At 47.4% G+C, this 22397-nt stretch overlaps 1 protein-coding gene across 3 annotated transcripts in view; it reads right to left on the bottom strand.

Annotated features, from left to right (window-relative positions):
• The window catches only part of CLCN6 (chloride voltage-gated channel 6), a 31245-nt gene extending 8962 nt beyond the window's left edge, over positions 1-22283 (bottom strand). For all 3 annotated transcript variants that reach the window (XR_009531080.1, XR_009531081.1, XM_060088979.1), the window contains exons 1-17: positions 22170-22283; positions 21309-21368; positions 13584-13649; positions 13162-13227; positions 12521-12587; positions 10618-10724; positions 9858-9984; positions 9142-9209; positions 8066-8124; positions 7069-7201; positions 6131-6244; positions 5691-5857; positions 5024-5150; positions 1806-1932; positions 1391-1544; positions 1088-1247; positions 891-997 (exon numbers count right to left, since the gene is read on the bottom strand). Coding sequence is in view for 1 of the 3 variants with exons in the window: in XM_060088979.1 (XP_059944962.1) it covers positions 891-997; positions 1088-1247; positions 1391-1544; positions 1806-1932; positions 5024-5150; positions 5691-5857; positions 6131-6244; positions 7069-7201; positions 8066-8124; positions 9142-9209; positions 9858-9984; positions 10618-10724; positions 12521-12587; positions 13162-13227; positions 13584-13649; positions 21309-21368; positions 22170-22256 (1796 nt within the window). In the remaining 2 variants the exon portion in view is untranslated. The remainder of the gene's footprint in view (positions 1-890; positions 998-1087; positions 1248-1390; positions 1545-1805; positions 1933-5023; positions 5151-5690; positions 5858-6130; positions 6245-7068; positions 7202-8065; positions 8125-9141; positions 9210-9857; positions 9985-10617; positions 10725-12520; positions 12588-13161; positions 13228-13583; positions 13650-21308; positions 21369-22169) is intronic.
• Positions 22284-22397: the final 114 nt, after the last annotated feature.

Below are 22397 nucleotides of genomic sequence, written 5' to 3'. Positions count from 1 at the left end.
CTCTAGCAGCTCCTTGAACACACCCGTTCCCTGGTACTTCCATCCCCTTCGCACATGCTGTTCCCCATGCCTGGAATGCCCTTCCGTGCTCTGTCAGACGCTTGGGCCAAGACCCTCAGCTCGATATGAACGTCCCGCCTCCACAAACCTCTTCCGCTTGCTCAGGGGTTTGGCCATCGCTCCTCAGCACCCCCTGGAACATGCCAGTATCACCACTGAACTGCTCATTATACTGGAATTAAAATAAAAATGTTTGGGCGTCCCTTTAGACCAGGGATGGCAACTGTCACCCACAGGTCCAATCTGGTCACGCTCGCTTGTTTACAAGTTGTCTGTGGCTGCTTCTACACTAAAGCAGCAGGACAGAGGGCACATGGCCTGCAGAGCTGAAAATATTTACTATCTGGCCCTTTCCAGAAGTTGGCTGACCCCTACGTTAGACTTTAAGCGCCTTGCACGATCCCAGACATGGGAGGCCTGAACTATCTGTTGGCTGACGGATAAGCTGGTGATTATGCCCAGAGGAATCACTGCTGATAGGACGACACCTCGCTGGGCACACACGAAGCAGCTAGTTCTCACTCACAGGGCTTGGACCCTAAATTTAAACATTCAATCATAACACTTCCTATTTAACCAGAATGCCACAGCGGCCGAACCATCCACGAAGCGGCCCTGCCCGCCCCAGTCCCCAGCTGCACGGGGCCGCTCCACCAACCCGAACACACTTGGGTACAGACGTGCTTGCTGTTGGAAGGACCTTGCTGTTGTTACTTACCTTCTTCCAACCCAAGAATCTGAATGACCATTTCCTACCTAATACAAACATTCCTGGGCCCTAAAGTCTGTAAATTCTGGAACTAGGACATGAAGAGAAATCCTGGCCTTACTTGTCCATTTCTACCTCCGTCTCCCATTCTAGAAGCGGCACGCCTCGCAGGCCCACGTGGATGTCATAAATGCCCTTATTGAAAAAGTCCCCTGTCCATTTGGCCACCTGAAACACAAAGCAAAGGCTTGAAAAGAGGCTGCTGTGGGAGAACGTGGCCCTGAATCTGAAGGAGGCCTAGACGGGGGGCGTGCTCACCATCAGGGTGATCATAACAGGGAGGCCGTACGTGATCTCGTTGGTGGACTCAATCAGGATGACCGTGAGACTGATGCTCATACGGACGACCCCGCCCAAGAAAGCCGCAGCACCAATCAGGGCAAAGGTTCCCGAATAGATATGGCCCAATCCAATGTAGCTGGTGAAGAAAGAAACCAAGAACATGCCTTAGAATCATATTGGGGGTGAGGGAGGGAGTTATGATTTGCACCCTTGTGCATACGTACTCAAGTGCACGCTCAGGCGCATGCACGCACACACACACACACACACACACAGTACCTTTTGAGAACGTTGGCAACTAAACGTCCAAAAGCAGCTCCACATAGCAGGGAAGGCACAAAAAGGCCACTTGGAACAGAAATGCCGTAAGTCCAACATGCAAGCATGAAATAGAGGACGAAGAACAGCGCCAGAGTGATGGGGCTAAAAGTACCTGCAAAGCCAGAACAGATCCACCTGAGTCCCACTGAGATGCCTGCCAAGGCCCACCAGACTGCGTTGGCTCCCACCAGGTCCTTCTGCGCCCTGACCGGTTCACCTCCAGCACCGGAGGCAGACACCCCAATCCTGTCTGGGTTGGCGTTACCAACAAAAAGCCCTGTTCTCGCTCAGAATGAAGGGCATGTCTGGCTCTGTCTGACAGAGGAGTAACCATTTGTTCCCTGCCCCAAACCCCACCCTCCCGGATACTCACTATCCTGGTGGAAAAGCTGAAGGATGCCAGACTCCTGGGGGTTGAAAAAGAGTGTGGCCATGTCATTGTAGGTCTCATTGGGACAAAAAAAGGTCTTGATGCTGGAATTCACTTCTTCTGATGTGACCTAAGAAAAAGGAATCAAAAAGTCAAGTAAGGGCCCCTGGGTAGGGCATTTGAGACTTCAAGTGGGATGTCTCCAGCGAGGTCGAAAAAGTCTGGTGTGCAAGCTTTACCCGTAAATTAAACAGGCAGCAGGAAAAAGATCGATCCCCAAGAGCAGCCAACCGTGAGACGGTGTATTCCTTGCGTTTTGAGAAAGAGTCAGGAGGAGGGCTCTGTTCGTGCACGTTTGTAACAAACGTGTGACTACACTTAGGGTTCACCAGGGTCTGGCTCTGCCTTCTCTCCCAGGGCTGATTTTGTCAGTGGTACTGCGGGAAGCCTGGCCCCAGAGCACCATGGACGGTGGAGGACGAGGCAGGGGACCGACAAGTGGTCGGGAGTGGACAGGCATCCGCGGAGGAGAGTCCAGGGCACGGCCTAACCTAACGCCCCAACTTTGTCCCAAATGGAAAAAGCCTCCACCCGAGTTTGCTGCAGAAGAAAACCCACATACATGAGGCCCGATGCAGACGCCACGCTCCTGGCTGCCTCTCCCACCTGGCTGAACAAAACCCAAGCTGGGAGAAGAGATTTTCTCCACATCCCAGCCCTCTCATTCTCTTCATCGTTTTGTGTGAGCAGATGAGATCTGGGCACTGCTGGACTCATTATAGGGCGAGGGTATCTGTTTTCTGGTTGGCGATGTACAAGTAGCACAGGGGGCAGACCTCACGCCTCTCACTGGGCAAACAATTAGAGAGTGTTTCTTGCAAAGTTAACTAAGCATATGCAGACAGACTTTTCCTGGATTCCATTCTATCGATATTAATGACACTGTAAAGATGCCCTGATGTGGACCCTGTAACAATACTAGGTGATGGGTTTGTATAACCCTACCAGGTGGACCTGGCTGGGCAACACGGCCCGATGAAGGCTGCTGTAGGAGACAGGAGAGCGCCACCTATCGGCAGAACCTGGCAGGGAGGAGCTGGCAAAGGAGACGCGTGTGCAGAACAGTGAAGGGGGGACAAGCTGAGGCGACCGCTTAATCACCAGCACATGCAGTGTTTCCCAAACTATGCCTGGAGGAACCTAGTCCTGAAGGTGCTCTGGAAAGAGTCCTGTGGTCAAACGCATACAGAAGTATCACAGCACTTGCTGGAAATCGGTGTATCTGTGAAAAGCAGAGAACAGCCTCCATGATCAGGCGGATTTGACTCTCACGCTGCCACCCTCTAGTGACCTTGGGAAAGGTCTTTCATTTTGTGAAGCTTCCATTTCCTCATCTATGAAATGGGAATAATACCCACCTCATGCTATATATTACTAGCTGGGTGATCTCAGGCAAGGCCTCAGTTTGCCTCAGTTTTCTCATCTGTAAAATGGGGACAATACTAGCCAACGTGGCAGTGGTAAGGACTAAGTGAGGTCATGTATGTACAGTGCTTAGTAGAACACCTGGCACACAACAAACATTCCAAACATTCCTAACACTTACTGGAACTTCAAAGGCCCTGAGAAATCCTGTATTAAAGAAACCTACTCAACTCTGGTTAACCCATCTGACCACAGAATCCTTTTCCATTTGTTTGCTCTTGAATCACGTGTATCAGTGTTCCTTAGAACACACTTTGGAAAATACTGGTCTGGTAACGAGGTGGCCTTGGGGAATAGCCAGTAACAGGGATCAACAAACTTTTCCTGTGAAGAGCCAGACAGTTAATATTTGAGGCTGTGCAGGTCACATACAGTCTCTGTTACATGTTCTTCTTCTTTTTTTTTTTCCCAACACTTTAAAAATGTAAAAACCATTCTTAGCTTGGGGGCTACACAAAAACAAGCAGTTGCCAAGGGCCAGATTTGGCCCATGGACCGCAGTTTGCTGACCTCTGACCTAGTACATTCTAGCCGTTCACTGACTGTTCCTGGGGACACAGAAGAGGCAGCCACTCAAGACAAAAGCCCAAAGGGGCTCAGAGGGACTCGAGTGGCTCCCCGGGGGCAACAAGACATGTACTTAGAGAACCTCCAGCCTCCACCCTAGAGGCCAGCTCTCAAATCCACCGGACTGGACCGAAAAACACAGGGTACAGTAAGCTCCAATGCCTACCTCACTCAACCGGCTCTTTCGGGGAAAGGTGCTAGAAAACATCACATACTCCTAGGAAAGGAAAAGGAGAAATGCAAACAGGAGGCATGCGAGTAAATGACCTAAACCCAGAAAAACTAGAAGATGCAAGAAGAGCCAGGACCACTGTGTGCCCTGAGGCAGGCATTCCTTTCTCCAGTCTGAGGGGTGCCTCTCACATCCCGAGGGTAAGGCTGGCGGGCACCTTTCAGGGGTGGGGGGGTCGAAGAGTAAACTGAGGCTCGGAGGAGAAGCAGACAGTCAGCATCCTGAACGTCTGTTTCCAATTAGTTTCATTCAACAAAGAGAGAGAGGGAGGGAAGGAAGGAGGGAGGGGGACGTGGGGGAGAGAGAGAGGGAGAGGAGTCCCCTCTATGAGAGCCAGGACTATTCACGAAAGTGAGAAAGACAGGGCTTCCCTAGTGGCGCTGTGGTTGAGAATCTGCCTGCTAATGCAGGGGACGCGAGTTCGAGCCCTGGTCTGGGAGGATCCCACATGCCACAGAGCAGCTGGGCCCGTGAGCCACAACTACTGAGCCTGCGCATCTGGAGCCTGTGCTCCGCAACAAGAGAGGCCGCGACAGTGAGAGGCCCGCGCACCGCGATGAAGAGTGGCCCCCGCTTGCCACAACTAGGGAAAGCCCTCGCACAGAAACGAAGACCCAACACAGCAAAAATAAATAAATAAATAAATTCCTACCCCCAACACCTAAAAAAAAAAAAAAAGTGAGAAAGTTTGGTGCACATTCTCTCTTAGGTAAAAACACTACTACTATTCACAAAAGTGAGAAAGAGAAAGTTTGGTGCACATCCTCTCTTAGGTAAAAAGACTACTACAACAGCCGCCCCACCCCGGGCAATCTGAATCAGGTGTGGAACAATGAACCCAACACATCTATTAGCTCTAAACCGAGGCAAGCCATACACTTCTGGATTCTTCTGCTTCGCGTGTGTAGGACAAAGGTAGCAGGTGCACCAGGGTTACCTGGAGTGGGAAGGAGTCATTACCGACTTGACTTGCGGAAGACATCTGTCGGCATTCTCCTAACACCATGGAGGCCACAAACACCACCACGGTGGTCACCAGAGACACCAAGAGGCTCTCCAAGACTCTAGGAGGCAAAGTACAGCTGTTACTGTGGATAAAAAGTCACCTGGTCCTGGGAACTCAAAAACTGCCTACCCCCAACCCTCCTTCCCCCCAAGAGCATGCAGAGCAGCCCCTGCTGTTAGCGCGTGTGCAGAATTTATCAGTGACTTGATGCATTCCAGCAATTTGCATGTAAAAAGTGGGTAGCCAGTAACGTGGGCTGCTGCGGCCACATCATCTCTCTCCGAGGAATGAAAGGCCTTCCATTTTAAGTTCTGGGGTGAGAGTCTCGTGAGAGTGCACCCCGCGGCGGGGCCAATACTGACTTTGTCATGTGTCCTGGTGGCCAAGTCCAGAGAGGCTGGGAGTGAGCCAGCGGCTCTGATATAAATTAAGCTCAGCCTCAGTCTTTTGGCCCATCTGAGAAACAGATTTCCATTTTCAGTCTTAGACATGACATGAAAGCTGGTGTGGAAAGTGGGGTCCATTCCCCAGGAGAGATGGCCCGGTCCACACGGGGCCTGGGGGGCCACGGCAGGAGGGGAGGTGACTGCGTGGGTACCTGACGAGCTTAGGTTTCGGGTGCACGTTTCGCATACGGTACTTTGCGAGCCTCTTGTTCAGACAGTTGAATGTGGCTCCCAGGAGGCCCCCAACGACCCCCATCACGACGAAGAAACCCAAGTCCATAGCTGTCCAGAGATGACATTTTTTATCAGAGTCAGAGCACTGAGAGAAGGGGCAAGGGAGGGAGAGAGAAAAAACAGAGTGCCCATGAGAACAGGAAGGGACAGGAGCAGAAAAAGACAGAGACGAGAAGCGATCCTGCCTTCTCCCTGCGAGAGCCAAAGCAGTGCTGGAATCCTGCCCACACTGAGCCCAGGGCATGCGGGAGACGACAGGGGCAGAGACGCACCTACCCTTCTGACAGCTTCTCTCTGGTACTTAAGAGCAATTTTCACGGGTCAAGAAAGAAATTTGGGGGGCAAGGACAAAACGTACCTTAAACTCGCCAAAGTTCAGCAATCCAGGGAGCTGGAAGGAACCCCAACTTCCAAACTGAATCCCAGAACGGAAGAAGTTGAGGGTGAAGGTGGCAGACATGGAGCAAAAGAGCTAGGGGACAGGTGAGAAAACAAGAACACTTGGTGGGGACAGGTCCTGCCTCCTCCCAGACGTGTCCCCACCAACCTCCTGCTCTGCACAGAGACCGGCCAACTCCAGGTCTGGACCCAGGGCCCTGGTGACCACGGCAGTAGACACACCACAAGTGTGAGAAGTTGGCCATCAGGCTATTAGGAGTTTTCATTCAGCCTTTTGTGAAGGACTCTATTCATTTACAGCCTATTATGCACCAGACCCTGTGCCAAAAAAGGAGCAGTAAAGACCACAGGAAGAACGTGCTCCCCTGCGGGAGGAGACGGGGGTTCCCATCAGGACCACAGCCGGTCTCACCCATCGGGTCGGATGGTTCGTCAGGAGAGAATAACAGCAGCTTGACTAAGGATGGGAAGGGTGTTAATACGGGAAGTATGGAAAAGTCCACAGTTTGGAGGTTATGGGCGTCTAGAGCAAAGGAGTGTCCAGTAACGTCAACTCTCTTGGTCTCATCAGAAGCACAGGTTAACTATCGATTAAGTGGAGCCTTTTATCACGGTGAAACGTCCCTCATTCACTGTGATTCAAGGTGATTCCCCTTGTCTCAAAGTCTCCTTGAACATGAAGAAACGACCACACCAGCCTTGTTTTGCTGAGTGTTTGCGTGGTGCACCTTTCCTGCTCCCCTTATTTTCAGACATTTGTAACTGTATTTAAAGTATGACTCTGGTAAACAGTGAAAGAGGAAAAAAAAAAAAAAACTACTGGTAAATGTAACGGGTAAGAGGTGTCCAGTTTAAATCTGGGGGGTGTGGTTAAGCTCAGGGGAAGGTCTTCCTCACCACTTTCCACGTGAGCCCTTGGTTCCAGAAGGATGAGCCCTCCTCCAGACTGAACAAGGTACCCCCAATGGGGGCCCCGAAAGCTGCAGCGACCCCGGCGGCTGCCCCTGCTGATACAAAATCCCGCTTGTCTCTGAGGAGAGAAAGGAGAGACGGTTTATCTGAGAAATAGCCCTCAGGCTGCAAAAGGCAAGTTTTCACCTCCTTATGCACTGACATTTTAACATCTTGAGACCCACTAACAGTCAGGGCTCATGAAGCGCAGGTCTCTGGGGAGGCAACTCGGCAGCCAACGCAGTTCACCTACGAGCCAAACGCTCTCCCCAGGAGGAGCTCCGCCAGGTGGGGGGACTCCCTGATGCCCGCCGACTCTGAACATGGATTCTCAGGAGGCAGACTGGAGGGTTCTGGTGTCACCGCTGAGCCACTGGCTCATCAGACCTTCCTTCCAGAAAGCTCAGCACCAGAGAAAACGTACAAGTGTGGCTGTGAGCAGAGGGGCAGGTGACAGTGACCGGCAGGAACGCCAAGGCGAGAAGGTGGACCGCAACCCGGACCCTGGGCCCCTGACTGCAAGGGCCTTGCCAGGTGTGCAGGTCAGTAACACACGCAAATACCATGGGCTGAAGAGTGCCCAGAAGCAGCCTTCCAACCCCGAGACGCGGCTGACCAAGCAAATAAACTCCATTCTTGATAATATGCCTGTGGACTTTCCTGGTCGTATGTTTGATCTTGGACCACATTCTTCGTTGTCTGAGATGCTTCTAGGCCTTACGTTATGACAAAATGGAAGCCATGATGCCTGCTTGGCCCTTGTGCTCCTAATCTTCAGAAGAATAATTCAAAGCCCACCTCCTTCTGGACGGTCGGGTTTTGCATGCAGCCCGCCCAGCAGGGGAGAGTGTGAGTCGGACTAGAGCAAGTGTAGGGTCTCAGTGGCAGTAAATGAACAGCTTGTTTTTTTCAAAAAAACCCCCAATTTCCAACCTTTCCATACCTGTCACTTCGGAAATAGGGGAAGTTAAACTGGATCTTCCGTAAAGAGATGCTCTGAAACTAGAACAAGAGAAAACAAAGTCAGAGAGGGGCCCGAAGCCGCAGGCATCCACAGCGCCAGGGAGTCCCTGTAGCCTGAGCGCGTCTGGGCAGGGACTGCGAGAAGGAGTCCAGGGCAGCAGATGGGAGAAGAGAGGTGGCTTCGGGGAGGAACTGCTTTTCCTGCCCCCCAATTTCTAGGTCCCTCAGAAACCGCATTTTGTACATAGAGAGCAAGTCCGAAAGGAAAAGGGGAAAGAGCTGAGCGAAGGGTTGGGTGGAACTGAAAGCTGCTGCAGACGTAACGGGGTACAGTCACCGGGGAAGGGCCAAGGGGGCCAACTCTTAACCTGCGTGACAAAATCTCAGGCCGCCGCACAGCAACTCCCTCCCCTTAGAACATGAGATGTAAACGTCTGTAAGTGACAGTTCACAAGGAACTGAGGCTTCTCCACGTGGATCAGCCCGTGAGAATGGGGTCCCGGGCGAGCTCCTTGGCCTCCCTAAGCCTCAGCTCCTCCTCTGAGATGGAAGATGATAAGGACAACTCAACCCTTGAGGTGGCTTTAAAGAAAGGAGCCAGCATATGAGAGTCTGGCCCGGACAGCACTAACGCTGATGAACAGCAGCTGTTACTCCTGCATTTGCTTCCAAAGGAATCGGCGGAGACCTGCACCTGAGACCATCTCAGCCAAGGCTTCCAGCCTCTCCTGAGGTGCTCCACAAAGCCACCCTGTGTGGACGTGCTCGGCAAAGGCTGTGGGAGCACCGGGTGACTTTCATTTGAACAGACTTTCTCTCTGTCCCATTCCTACTCCTAGGACTCAGCAAGGCCTCGTGAAAGCCTCGAGATACCAGCTACCTGCTCTCCTGGGAGATAGACCACATCGTTTACTCGTCAACCCAAAGTGACAGGAGATTCCGAAGCCTTGCTGGGATGCTCCCGATGGATTTTTTCCAAATTCAACCACAGACACGCCCCTGCGCAGGAGGCCCACGCACAGGGGTAACCCGCCCCCGCAGACCATCAACCCTTACCTGCGGGAGGCCAGCCCCTACCACTGCTCCACTGTGGATCATGGGGCCTTCCTTCCCCACAAAGAGCCCTGGAACAGGTAGAAAAGGGGGAGGCCATCAGTGAGCACAGAACGGTCTGGGTCAGGAGACCTTTGTTACGTAGACCTTTCTCTTGACAATTATAAAACAAAGATGATCCTATGACTTTGTACGAGAAAGAGTGAGTCAAATTCCCATCAAACAGGAGAAAATAATCTTGAAATTCTACATCGGGGGTCAGCAAACCATAGCCTGTGGGCCAAGACAGCCTTGCTGCCTGTTTTTATACAGGCTGAGAGAGCTCAGAATGGTTTTTACATTCTCACATGGATACATTTTAAGTTTATGTAAGTTTAAGCACCTACCTACTAGCTTCTTTTCTTGCCTCTTGGCCCACAAAGTCTAAAATATTTACTATCTGGCACAAAAACTTGCCGACTTTGCTAAAAGCCAACTCCACAAACCAATTAGACATTCGTTCTACTTCAAGACTCAGTGGTGTGCTGGTCAGATATCTCTGAATGGTAACTAATTCACAGCGTCTGCATTTAAAAAATAACCCATCAACAAACAGTGAAGAAACCCGTTTGAGGCCGGGGCCTTCAAATCCGAACCTACTCAGTGTACACACATGATGCTTCTTGTCATCTTCGCCCCTTGAACGCTTCAAGGATAAAGGTCAGAAAGACGCTCCTTACCTCCAGCCACACTGAACAGCACTCCAAAGACTTTGCAGAGGAGGGTCCGGAGACGCACGATTCCGGGCACCTTCACACCATTCAGATAGCATTTGATCTCGGGTATCCCAGAACCCACTGCCACTGGCTGATGGGGAGAGCAGGGACACCCAGAAACTCAGACTCCACTGGGCCTACGGTTCACCCTGGACAGCCTCACTAAAGACAGCGAACTGACCCTCTTCACCAGAGCAGCACCCACCCCCCTGCCCCCCGTGGGCCTGTGAAACCAGAGGCTGCCCCTGCCCCCCGGGCTTCTGACTCAGTAGGTCTGATGCATTTCTAGCAAGTTCCTGGTGATTCAGCATCACCTGGGGGGGCCTTTCAACAATCGATGCCAGGCTTCACTACCGAAGAGTCTTACCTCATTCGTCTAAGCTGGGTATCAGTCACTTTTAAAGTTATTTTAAAGTCTTTTAAAGTTTAAAGTATTTAAGTCTGAAGTGTTTTAAAGTTATTTAAAGTCATTTTTACCATTCCCCAGGTATTTCTAATGTGCTACCAAGGTCGAGAACCAACCTCCTCGTCTGGATTGTTCCTCTTTAATCTCACCAGAGGCTGAAACCACTTTCAGAAAACATCTCTAAGTGAACGAGAGACCACTTTTTCTATGGGAATCTATATTCGAAGTCTAAATCAGTTTCTTGACATTTCAAAAATGGAGATGGAGAAAATGAGCGCAAAACCTCATGAGCAAAAAGGCAACACCCCACCACCTCACCTCAATTAGGACAAGAAGGCTCGCGAAGAAGACAAAAGTCAAGTTGAAACCCAAGAGTTCAAGGAGGGACAGGGCGAGGCAGCCTTTCTGGCTGCACTCCTCCACCGCTACAGACATGGGGTTAAGGAAACTGTGCCCGCTAGCTGGGGCGGTCCTACCGTCACTTGAAGTAAAGCACGTCACTCTCCTGAAGCATGGTGGCTGCTTACTGCACACCTTCCTGTTCTCCGTATATAAACTTAAAAAAAACACAACTGCCTGAGATGCCTCCTACATTAGGAACCATTTTTAAACTATGAAATACTTAAAACGTTATGAGAGGTAAGGTACAGACACCTGTACTCCCACAGCCCATGCCTTGACAAATCTCAGTGTTACGCCACATTTGCTCCAGGTATTTTTTTAAAATGAAAACATCAGATACCATTAAAAACAACAACGACAACAACAAAACCCTTTCTGTTTCCCTCTGTCTCTCCTGGAAGAAACCACTAAGCTGAAACTCTTGCGCATCCTCCCCTGCAAGTTTCCATGTGCATCCACATTGTTCTAGGTGCTTCTAAAATTAAAACAATGGCAATTGCACTTGATGCACATTCTACAGCTGCCTTTTTTCTCTCCCTCAACGCTTTCTGAGAATTAGTCATGTTGATATAAAAGCTCTGGTTCATTTATTTTGACTTCTGCATAAAACTGTATCATGTGAACATCAATTTTCCCACTCTCCCATTTGGTGTGATTTCAATCCTTTGCAATCACAGAGCTGCAATGAACATCTCTGTGCATGTCTGAGGGTCACATTTAGAACAGAAACTCAGGAGTCAGGAAGGTGCACCTTCCTATGTATTTAATTTTCATTTCCCTGCTGGTGGTGAGGTGAGCACTTTTCCACAGGTTTATTTACCGGCTAATTTTCCTCTTCTGAGAATTGCCTGTTCACATCCTTTGCTTGTTTTTCTATTGGGCTGTTTGGGCTTTTTTCTTACTGAGTTGCAGTTCTCCCTCTATTCTGGATACTAATTATTTGTCTCTTAAATGCATGGGAACAACCTCTCCTAGGCTGTAAACTTGTTTTTCAGTTTAGTTATGGTGTTTTATTGCTGTTTGGGGTTTTTTTGGTGTGTGTATAAACAGAATATTTACTTTGATGTGGTCAAGTTTATTGAGCTTTTCCCCTTCACTCTGTGCCTCCTGGAGCCCTTAGAAATTATTCTGTACTCTCAACATTACATAGTCTCTTCAAGTTTTGTTTCACCTATTGACATCTTTAATCTGGAATTAATTTATAGTACAAAGAATCTAATTTTGTATTTTTCCAGGTGGATAACTGATGTCCCAGCATCTTTTATTAACTAATCCATCCTTCCTCACTAATTTATAACACTAACTCTGTCAGTCACCACATCTCCACATGTGTGGGCCAGTTTCTGCTTCTCTATTATTTCCCACTGGTCTAATTGGGTATTCCTGCACCAATATGATACTGTTTCAATGACTGTATCTTAAATGATATGTCTTGACATCTAGTATGGCTAGTTCCCTGTCTGTTGTTCAAAACTGTCTCAGCTACTTTGGGCTCTTTACTATTCCACACAAATTTAGGAAGAGACTTTTCGAGTTCCAGCAACAAATCTATTGGAATTTCCATCGGAACCACATGAATTCATAGATTGATCAGGCAGAACAGGCATCTGTGCTTCATGTCTTACTAACCATGAACATGAGCACCTCTCTATTAAAGTCTTCCTCTCATGTCCTTCGATGATAATGAAAAACCTCAAACCCAAGTGGCTAATACGTAGCTCTTCAAAGATCACGTCTGCTGTTAGACTCACTTCTAGACAGGAAAGCAGAGTCAGCAACTGCTGACGTCCGGAAACACCAAGACCCGTGAAAAGGATACACGCCTGCACCACTCCGAACTTGAGCTGGGTGAAGAGCCGTACAAAGAAGTCCACGAAGAGACCCACCTGTGAAGAGCACGTGGGCGGTCACCCAGGTCTCCCCGCTGTCACAGGCACTCCCCTTGAGGCACCGCCCCTTCCCCCCACTGCCTGTTCTCGCTGGTCACCTGTACCAATGTTACCAACAGGCCACGCGTGAACAGGCTTTCCTTAGTCACTGTGGCTACAGGAGGGTCCCACCGGAGCCTGGCGCCACAGCCCCTCCAAGCACAAAAGAAAGAGGTGCAGTTAAGTTCTCAGAAGGAGAGTTAAAGCACAGAGGGAAAAGGATGGTAAAAAAGATCGGAGACCAAGGAAGACCACCGGTGCTTGGAGAGGAACAGTACAGTGATGTGTGAGGGCCTGCTCCGCTCTTTCCAAATGCAGGTTCAAAAAGCCTTTGCATGCGTTACAGGGCATCAGAGTTGCGTGGCAAGAGAAGTATGAAAAAGTGTCAGGATTATGATTTTAAAAAAAGGAGCGGCGGGGAGGGGAAGGCAGTCTCTGTCATAAAGACAAACAACTTATTCGCCGGCTGGAGCTTGCCCTCTGACCCCCTCCGCCCCTTGGCCCATCGTCTCCCCACGCCCCGCCTGCTCACCAGCCCTGTGCAGACTCCAATGGCAAACACCATCATCCACTTCACCGCCTCATACCTGCGACCTTTCTGTTCACAAAGGAAAAAAATGACTCCATTTATTGCAGGCTTACGATGACAGCAGGGAGGGAATACATCTCAGCCAACCAGTTTTAGACTAAATCCCATCCGGACAGCAAGCACGGTGATGATGTCTGGGGTGGCAGGTGCTTTACAATGCAGGAATGAAGAACGCTAAGGGCCGGGCCAGGAGCACTGGCAGTGGGCACTCTGGTTGGCAGGTTGAAGGACTAAGTAATAAATGCAGATATCTCATGAAAAGGGTTAAGAGGCCAAGGGGTAAAGAAGTTTACTTGAGTATTTAGAACAGAAAAAGAAGCTGTCCTAAGACCTACTTGGTCCCAAGAGATCAATAAGGGACTCACCTTATTATCCATGGTCTCCAAAACTTCCAGGTAAGGGTCATTGATACAGCGATCATAATCCAAACTCTGAAAGAGGGACGCGTGTGAGTTAAAAAAAAAAAAAAAAAAAAAAAAAAAAGTCACAAGCCAATAGGAAGAATTACCAAAACCTGGAAAGGGATAAAACTCCCGGTTCCTGCCACTCAAAGCACAGATGGCACAGCAGCACCCAGGAGGCACTTGTTAGAAACGCACACCCTCGGCCCCCTCAGACCTGCAGTATCGCAATCTGTGCTTTATACGGACATTTCAGCAGCACTGCTTTAGGTGTATACCTCATGCTTTAGGAAGTTTTTTGTTTTATTTTTAATAAAATTAAATTAATCAATTAATTAATTTTTGGCGGTTTTGGGTCTTTGTTGCTGCGCACAGGCTTTCTCTAGTTGCGGTGCGCGGGCTTCTTACTGCGGTGGCTTCTCTTGTTGCGGAGCACGGGCTCTAGGCGCGTGGGCATCAGCAGTTGTGGCGCGCGGGCTCTAGAGCTCAGGCTCAGTAGTCGTGGCACATGGGCTTAGCTGCTCCACGGCATGTGGGATCTTCCCGCTCAAACCCTTGTCTCCTGCATTGGCAGGCAGATTCTTAACCACTGCACCACCAGGAAGTCCCAAGAAGTTTTAAACTACGTATTTTTAAGTGTCCTGTTTCTGCCAAACATTAAAAGACCTTCAGCTGTCACTAGTGTTACTCAACTTACTCTATTAGATGAACAAATACTTCAATTAACCAGAACCAAATTAATTTAGAAAGTTCTAATTTTAAGTTTTTTCTGCAGTTCGTGTCTGTGAAAAGGAGATTAGTCTCGAGACAAACGTGGAGACTGTTTTCCTTAAACTTTGCAGAACACAGCTGTTCTGCAAACGCTTTGCAGGTGGGCCAGAGTCATTTCAAGAAACAATTCAAAGGAAATAATTTTATTTCTACATCTTGCATGAGAAGCAGCAGTTCGGCACCAAAGGAAAACAGTCTTCTGGGTGCTCTCTCCCCATAACCTGATGCTACCTACACGTCAGCTAGTGAACAAACTGGACACTGGCCCGGTGGCCACACTTCCAGGCAGGAGTTCAGAGTCAGCCAAACAAACACAGGTGTGACACGTGACAGTTTTTTCCATTTATATGACTACCCAACGTCCAAATTCCTTTTTTTAAAGGGTCCTGGAGTAACAACAGGTGACTGATTAAATCCGTTATCATCCACCCTAATACAGAAGACTATATAGCCATAAAATAATTCTGACAGGTCTACAAAGACAGATGGGGAAAATGTGCAAAAATTAAGTAAAAAGGGCAAGATGCAAAATAAATAAATAAAGGCAGATGCAGAATAAAATGTATAATATAATCCTATTTTGATTAAATAAAATTAAGATTTGTATGTCAGCATACAATGCAAAACATTTGGGAAAACTGTTAACAGTGGTTCTCTCTGGTGTTTTAGGAGGCATTCACATCTGGATATGATTTAAAATTCTCCCAGCAAACATGGTGTACTTTTTATATTAGAAACAAAATTGTTTTCCTGATTACAAAACAAAAAAACCCCAATCTGTAAACTATACTTCTGCTGGGAAACTAGACCCATCCGTGAATGACTAAATATATATATGTATTTATTTAAAAAAAATTTTTTTAACATCTTTATTGGAGTATAATTGCTTTACAATGGTGTGTTAGTTTCTGCTTTATAACAAAGTGAATCAGTTATACATATACATATGTTCTCATATCTCTTCCCTCTTGCGTCTCCCTCCCTCCCACCCTCCCTATCCCACCCCTCTAGGTGATCACAAAGCTGATCTCCCTGTGCTATGTACGTATGTATTTAATGATTATATATGTATACACATACATATTCTACACATATACGTACATATAGTAGACCCCTGAACAACGTAGGAGTTAGGGGAAGCGACTTCCCACACAGTCGAAAATCCGAATTTTGCTGTTTCTGCCTCAAAAATGAAGAAACTGATAAATGACTCACCCAAGGGCAAGAAGCTGAAACAGTTTGGATACCAGTTCTTTTGATTCCACATACTGTGATCTCTAATGGAACACAAAGTTTTCCCCACACTTAGTTAATTTAAATATCTGTAAAATGAAAATACAGGCACTGTATTTATTGGAAAAAACCTGCATATAAGTGGACCTGAGCAGTTTAAACCTGTGTTGTTCAGGGTCAGCTGTATGTATACACACACATATGTTCGTGTATATGTGTGTGTGCATATATACACACACATGTATATATTTTTTAATCAATTAACTGACATCACATTCTAGGAACAGAAAAAAATGAACATGTTGAAACTATGACTATCCTTCATACCAAATATATATAAAAATCACTGGCAATTAATTATTTGCTTGATGGTTCTGTCTAATAACACTATGACTCCATAAACATTGAAAACGCTTGTAGGGCTTCCCTGGTGGCGCAGTGGTTGAGAATCTGCCTGCTAATGCAGGGGACACGGGTTCGAGCCCTGGTCTGGGAAGATCCCACATGCCGCGGAGCAACTAGCCCCGTGAGCCACAATTACTGAGCCTGCGCGTCTGGAGCCTGTGCTCCGCAACAAGAGAGGCCGCAATAGTGAGAGGCCCGCGCACCGCGATGAGGAGTGGCCCCCACTTGCCACAACTAGAGAAAGCCCTCGCACAGAAACGAAAAGCCAACACAGCCATAAATAAATAAATAATAAAAAAAGAGTAGCCCCTGCTCGCAGCAACTAGAGAAAGCACGCATGCAGCACCGAAGACCAAAAATAAATAAATTAAATAAATAAAATTAAAAAAAAAAAAAAAAAAAAGAAAACGCTTGTAGATGTCCAGAATAGGCAAAGGTATAAAGATAGGAAGTAGATTAGTGGTTGCCTACAGTCAGGGGCAAGAAGAATGGGCGGTGACTGCTAACAGGTGCATGGTTTCTCTCCGGGTGATGAAAATGTTCTGCAATTGCTTCGATGATTGCACAACTCTGTGAATATACTAAAAAAACACTGCACTGGGGCTTCCCTGGTGGCGCAGTGGTTGAGAGTCTGCCTGCCAATGCAGGGGACACGGGTTCGAGCCCTGGTCTGGGAAGATCCCACATGCCGCGGAGCAACTAGCCCCGTGAGCCACAATTACTGAGCCTGCGCGTCTGAAGCCTGTGCTCCGCAACAAGAGAGGCCGCGATAGTGAGAGGCCCGCGCACCGCGATGAGGAGTGGCCCCCACTTGCGGCAACTAGAGAAAGCCCTCACACAGAAACGAAGACCCAACACAGCCATAAATAAATAAATAAATAAATAAATAAATAAATTTTTTAAAAAGGCAAAATTCCTTTAAAAAAAAGCAAAAAAAAAATTGCACTGTACATTTTAAATGGGTAAATTGTATAGCATGTGAATTATGGCTCAATAAAGCTGTTAAAAGGACATTTAGAAACAAATGCAACACCAGAACACCAATCTTTTTTTTTTTTTTTTAATAAATTAGCTGAAAGCTTGACACTTGGTAAACAGGTACCAATGAACTATATGATCTGTTATTAAAACCTGATATTGTTACTTCTCCTTTGTCATGACTAACTTCCTTTTTATTTCTGCTGTATATGTTGCTCTTTGGGTTGGGGAACTAAGAACTTTCTTAAAAATACAATTTGCATAGGTGGCCTGCAGGGCTGCTGCCCATGGTTATGAGCAAAAATGCCATCTGGCCATGAGGGCATATGGGAACTGAGATGTAGGCCAAATTCACTCAGGAAGGGCACCTTAGTGCTCACACAAAAAGCACCTTCAATGGGCCTTTAGCTGGGGTGCTGCAATGGCTCAGAGGGGGAGGCCTTTTATTCTAAGTCCTCCCAGCTCTGAGGGGTGCCTTTTTCTAACTCAAAAAGGCACTACAGGCTCTGTGACCCATATGAAAACAATACTGTTTGGTAATGGTCCATCCCACAAATAGGGAGTTGTTATTATTCAAACCACTTATAATGAAAACAGATGTCAAAACAGGGACTCTAGGGACCTCCCTGGTGGCTCAGTGGTTAAGAATCCGCCTGCCAATGCAAGGGACACGGGTTCAAGCCCTAGTCCGGGAAGATTCCCACATGCCGCGGAGCAACTAAGCCCGTGTGCCACAGCTACTGAGCCTGCACTCTAGAGCCCACGAGCCACAACTACTGAGCCTGCAGGCCACAGCTATTGAAGCCCACACGCCTAGAGCCCGTGCTCCACAACAAGAGAAACCACTGCAATGAGAAGCCCGCGCACCACAGCAAAGAGTAGCCCCGGCTCACTGCAAGTGGAGAAAGCCTTGGTGCGGCAGCAAAGACCCAACACAGTCAAAAATAAATAAATAAATTTATAAAAAAACCCAAAAACCTCAATTAAAAAAAAAAAAAAAAAGCAACAGGGACTCTAACATCTTGTAAGACCCCCTAACTTATCAAAGAGTCAAGTATGTGCAATGAACTCTTTCTAAGGCAAGAAAGAACACATCTTAGAAAGAGCTTCAAAAGAAAGGTTTTCTAGTTGATCCCTCATAAATAAAATCTGGGCAGACTTTCCTGATCACGTGCCTAGCTAAATTTGCTCTTACACATAGCAAATGCTCTCAAGAAGCTCATATGCAGAGATGGTTAACTGAGAAATATTAACGACTCACACAAAAGAACATTAGCCCATAAAATTTACATAAATATGCATATCAGCTGAAAGGAAATGCATTACAAATATGAGTGCAATATAGTGAAAGGAGTGAAGGAGCTGGGGGAACAGTAGGTCAATGGAGCACAGATGCCTTAGTGAGCTCCCAGGAGTAGGATGAAGGCTGAGACAGTGTCAGTCATAGGAACAGGATGGTATCACCAGGCTCAGGCTCAATGAGGGAATGCAAGGTGACAGCACAATATGGACTGTCTTATACTAATTCCTGCAAGTCTCTCAACTATGTACAAGCAAACAAATATTTAAGAAATACGAGACGATACATCAGTGGATACAGTGCTTTTTCATTGATTAAATGCACTCACATCAGAGCAGCACATTACACTATACCACTGTGGTACAGCTGGCAAGTTCTAGACTCCTAAAATTATTTTGTTAAGTCAATTGCAAGGGGAGAAAAAAAAGATGAAGGTGGAATCTACTTCATCTTAAACCTACTTGACTTAAAAGATGTATCACACAAATGCAATGTGAGGACCTCATCTGGAACCTGATTCAAACAAACTATTAAAAAGTACATATGGGGCTTCCCTGGTGGCGCAGTGGTTGAGAGTCCGCCTGCCGATGCAGGGGACACGGGTTCGTGCCCCGATCCCGGAGGATCCCACATGCCGCGGAGCGGCTGGGCCCGCAAGCCATGGCCGCGGAGCCTGTGTGTCCGGAGCCTGTGCTCCGCAACGGGAGAGGCCACAGCAGTGAGAGGCCCGCGTACAGCAAAAAAAAAAAAAAAAAAAAAAAGTACATATGACGTTTATAAGACAACCGGAAAATCTGAACACTGGTTATTTGATATCAAGGAATTATCGTGAATTTCTTAGGTATGAAAATGGTATTGGGTTATGCTAAAAAAAAGTCTTCATATACTAGAGATATGCACTGAATTACTTATGGGTGAAATGATGTGATGTATAGAATTTCCTTCAAAATAATGTGGGAAGGGGGAAGTGGATGGGAGCATACATGAAACAAGGTTAGGCATGAGCTGAATGACTGTTGAAGTTGTGTGATGAGTACAGGGGGTTTCAATGTACTATTCTGCCTATTTTTGTCTACTGTTCTGCCTATTTTTGTCTATGTTTGAAATTCTCTACAATAAAAGTTTTTAAAAAATTCCATGCGAAGCTATAAATCATAATAGTTACACTAAATTCTACAGCCAGAGTAAGATAAAATATTAGAAAGAAAATTAGTCTGGGTATGTTATTGCTCTAGGATATTGATTTTTTTAAGTCTACCTGACATTTTCTTTAAAGCACTAAACATAGACATGACTAAGCCCACTTCTTGGAATTGATCCTAAGGAAGCAATTAAGGATGAACAAGAAAGGATGGTCACAACGATTCAGTTCATAATATAGAGAAGTCAGATTAAAGAAAGTGTGGCACAATGAAATGCTATTCCCCTATTTAGAAAGATATTATAGAAGAGTATCTATTGTTACAAAAATTCTTATCAACTGGGAGGGGAAAACATGTTAAAATAGTGTATTTAGTAGAGTCTCACTTTGTTACTTAAGAAAAAAACATGGGGCTTCCCTGGTGGCGCAGTGGTTGAGAATCTGCCTGCTAATGCAGGGGACACGGGTTCGAGCCCTGTTCCAGGAAGATCCCACATGCCACGGAGCGGCTAGGCCCGTGAGCCACAACTACTGAGCCTGCGCGTCTGGAGCCTGTGCTCCGCAACAAGAGAGGCCGCAATAGTGAGAGGCCCGCGCACCGCGATGAAGAGCGGCCCCAGCTTGCCACAACTAGAGAAAGCCCTCGCACAGAAACGAAGACCCAACACAGCAAAATTAATTAATTAATTAATTAATTAATTTTAAAAAGAGTAGCTATTATCGTCATTGAAGGGAAGTAAAAAAAACTAAAACAAAAAAAGAAAAAAGAAAAAAACATGGAAAAGGACGTTTAGTAAAGTGAATAATCATCTTTTAACGAGAAGTGTTATGGGTTTTTCCCTAGCTTCTTTTTATAAATCATCTACGAATCCTCTATCACAAACATGGCTTGTTTCTGCCATTTCAAAAATCATAGAAATGTCATTATAAACTAATTAAATGATAAAAGGCACTCCAGCAGCACTGGCCTTACTACACACACACACACACACACACACACACAAACACACACACACACAGACTTTCAGAGTCCCATGCTTGAAATCCGGAACTATAACCAAGAACTGACAATTCTGAGAGAAGCTGCTTGGGCAGGAAACAATCATCTGAAAACTCAGTTCTCTTAGAAGATAAGCAAGGTCTCCTGGCCCACACCCGTTACGAGCAAACACTGTCAGTGGCTTTGACTCTGGGTCTCTACAAGTTGTAAAAAAGCAAACAGGGACTTCCCTAGTGGCACAGTGGTTAAGAATCTGCCTGCCAATGCAGGGGACATGGGTTCAATCCCTGGTCCAGGAAGATCCCACATGCTGTGGAGCAACTATGCCTGTGTGCCACAACTACGGAGCCTGCGCTCTAGAGCCCATGAGCCACAACTACTGATCCCGCGTGCCACAACTACTGAAGCCTGCACGCCTGGAGCCCGTGCTCTGCAACAAGAGAAGCCATGGCAATGAGAAGCCCGTGTACTGCAACAAAGAGTAGCCCCTGCTCTCCGCAACTAGAGAAAGCCCGCATGCAGCAACAAAGACCCAGTGCAACAAAAAATAAATAAAATTAAATTGATTCTTTAAAAAAAAAAAAAAAGCAAACAGTCTAATGGCAAACACATGCTCTATCCAGGTTAAGGTGCCACAGATCTATGAGAGCCTGGGGACACACCCAAGACCCTGCTTTGGGGCTGAGGTGAGAAAAGGGCTTCTTAAACAGGCCCCTTCCCACAAAGAAGTTACATCTTACCCACTCACTCCCCGGGAGAGAAGGTCAAAGAGCATCTCTGGTTGGAATCCTAATGCTTCGCTCTGAAGTGAGCAGGTCACTCACTACTTATGTTACCCAAGACAGCATCTAAGAATCTTACCTCATAGTCTTTCCTTGGAAGGATCTCATCCTCCTCCTCCTGTGTTTCTCCAAGGATGGTCTAGAAAAACAGATCCAGAGAAGGAAGACCTTTTTAATGGTTTTAAAAGTGGAAAGAGGCAGAAGTATTTACTGAAACCAGCTACTAGTTTCTAAATCATCTGGGGCCATTATCATCAAATGGGAACAAGACCTAAAAAAAAGAAAAAAAAAAAACCTTTTGGGATGGGGGTGATGTGGTGGGGACCTACAGTCATCAGGTGAGCGCTTCATTCTACTTATACATTCTCCAAATAACTTCTCATCTTCAGGACACTTCAAAGATGTCACTTGCCAGTTTAAAGGGGAAAGGGGAAAGAGTTCAGGTTCCGTCTGATAACGTGCCAAGTCTGAAATCAGGAGGGACTTGTCAACTCTGGGGACGCAACAACTTCAATTTTCCCAGGGTGCTTTGCAGAGGGACGCTGGATTATCAATGACCCAGAAAGGGTGAGGGATAGAGTGAGAAAGGGCTGGAAAAACTAAGCCAGCTGCATGATATGCACAAAGTCCAGCGAGGGGGCTCACTCCGAAAACGCTCGTTTCATTCAAAACTCCTTTCAGATAGAAATAAAAAAAATAAGGATGGGATTAACTGAAGCTGGCCTGGGCTCTCCCTCAGATTCCAGGGAGGGGTTCTGAGAAATGACCCAAGACTTGGGCACGTGAAGCCGGGCAGATGCTTCGAGAGCCCAGGCTGCGGTCCCCAGGCCCCACCCGCTGCCACCTGCGGGCCCAGCTCGGCCCGGCCCCACCCCCGGCAACGCCTCTCGCCGTCCTTAGCAACCGCCCCCTCCCCAGCCCGGCTCCACCCGTTTCTTACCAGCTCCTCGGGGGTGCGGGTCTCACGCTCACCGCAGCAGCAGCACCACCTGCAGCAGCAGCACAGGGACCCCCTGCACCCCGCCATCTTCCTCCTTTACTGCCACTCTGGACCCCTCCGCCAACCCCCTCCCACCCAGGATCCGCGCCTCACGTGACTGGCCTCGGGAGTGTCACGTGGCCCTCTCGAGCTTGGGACGGGGACGGGGAGTGGCTGCAGACGGGTGAG

This window comes from Mesoplodon densirostris, chromosome 2, assembly GCF_025265405.1.
Source record: "Mesoplodon densirostris isolate mMesDen1 chromosome 2, mMesDen1 primary haplotype, whole genome shotgun sequence".
NCBI classification, from domain to species: Eukaryota; Metazoa; Chordata; class Mammalia; order Artiodactyla; family Ziphiidae; genus Mesoplodon; species Mesoplodon densirostris.
This window is presented reverse-complemented; position numbering and strand designations above follow the sequence as displayed.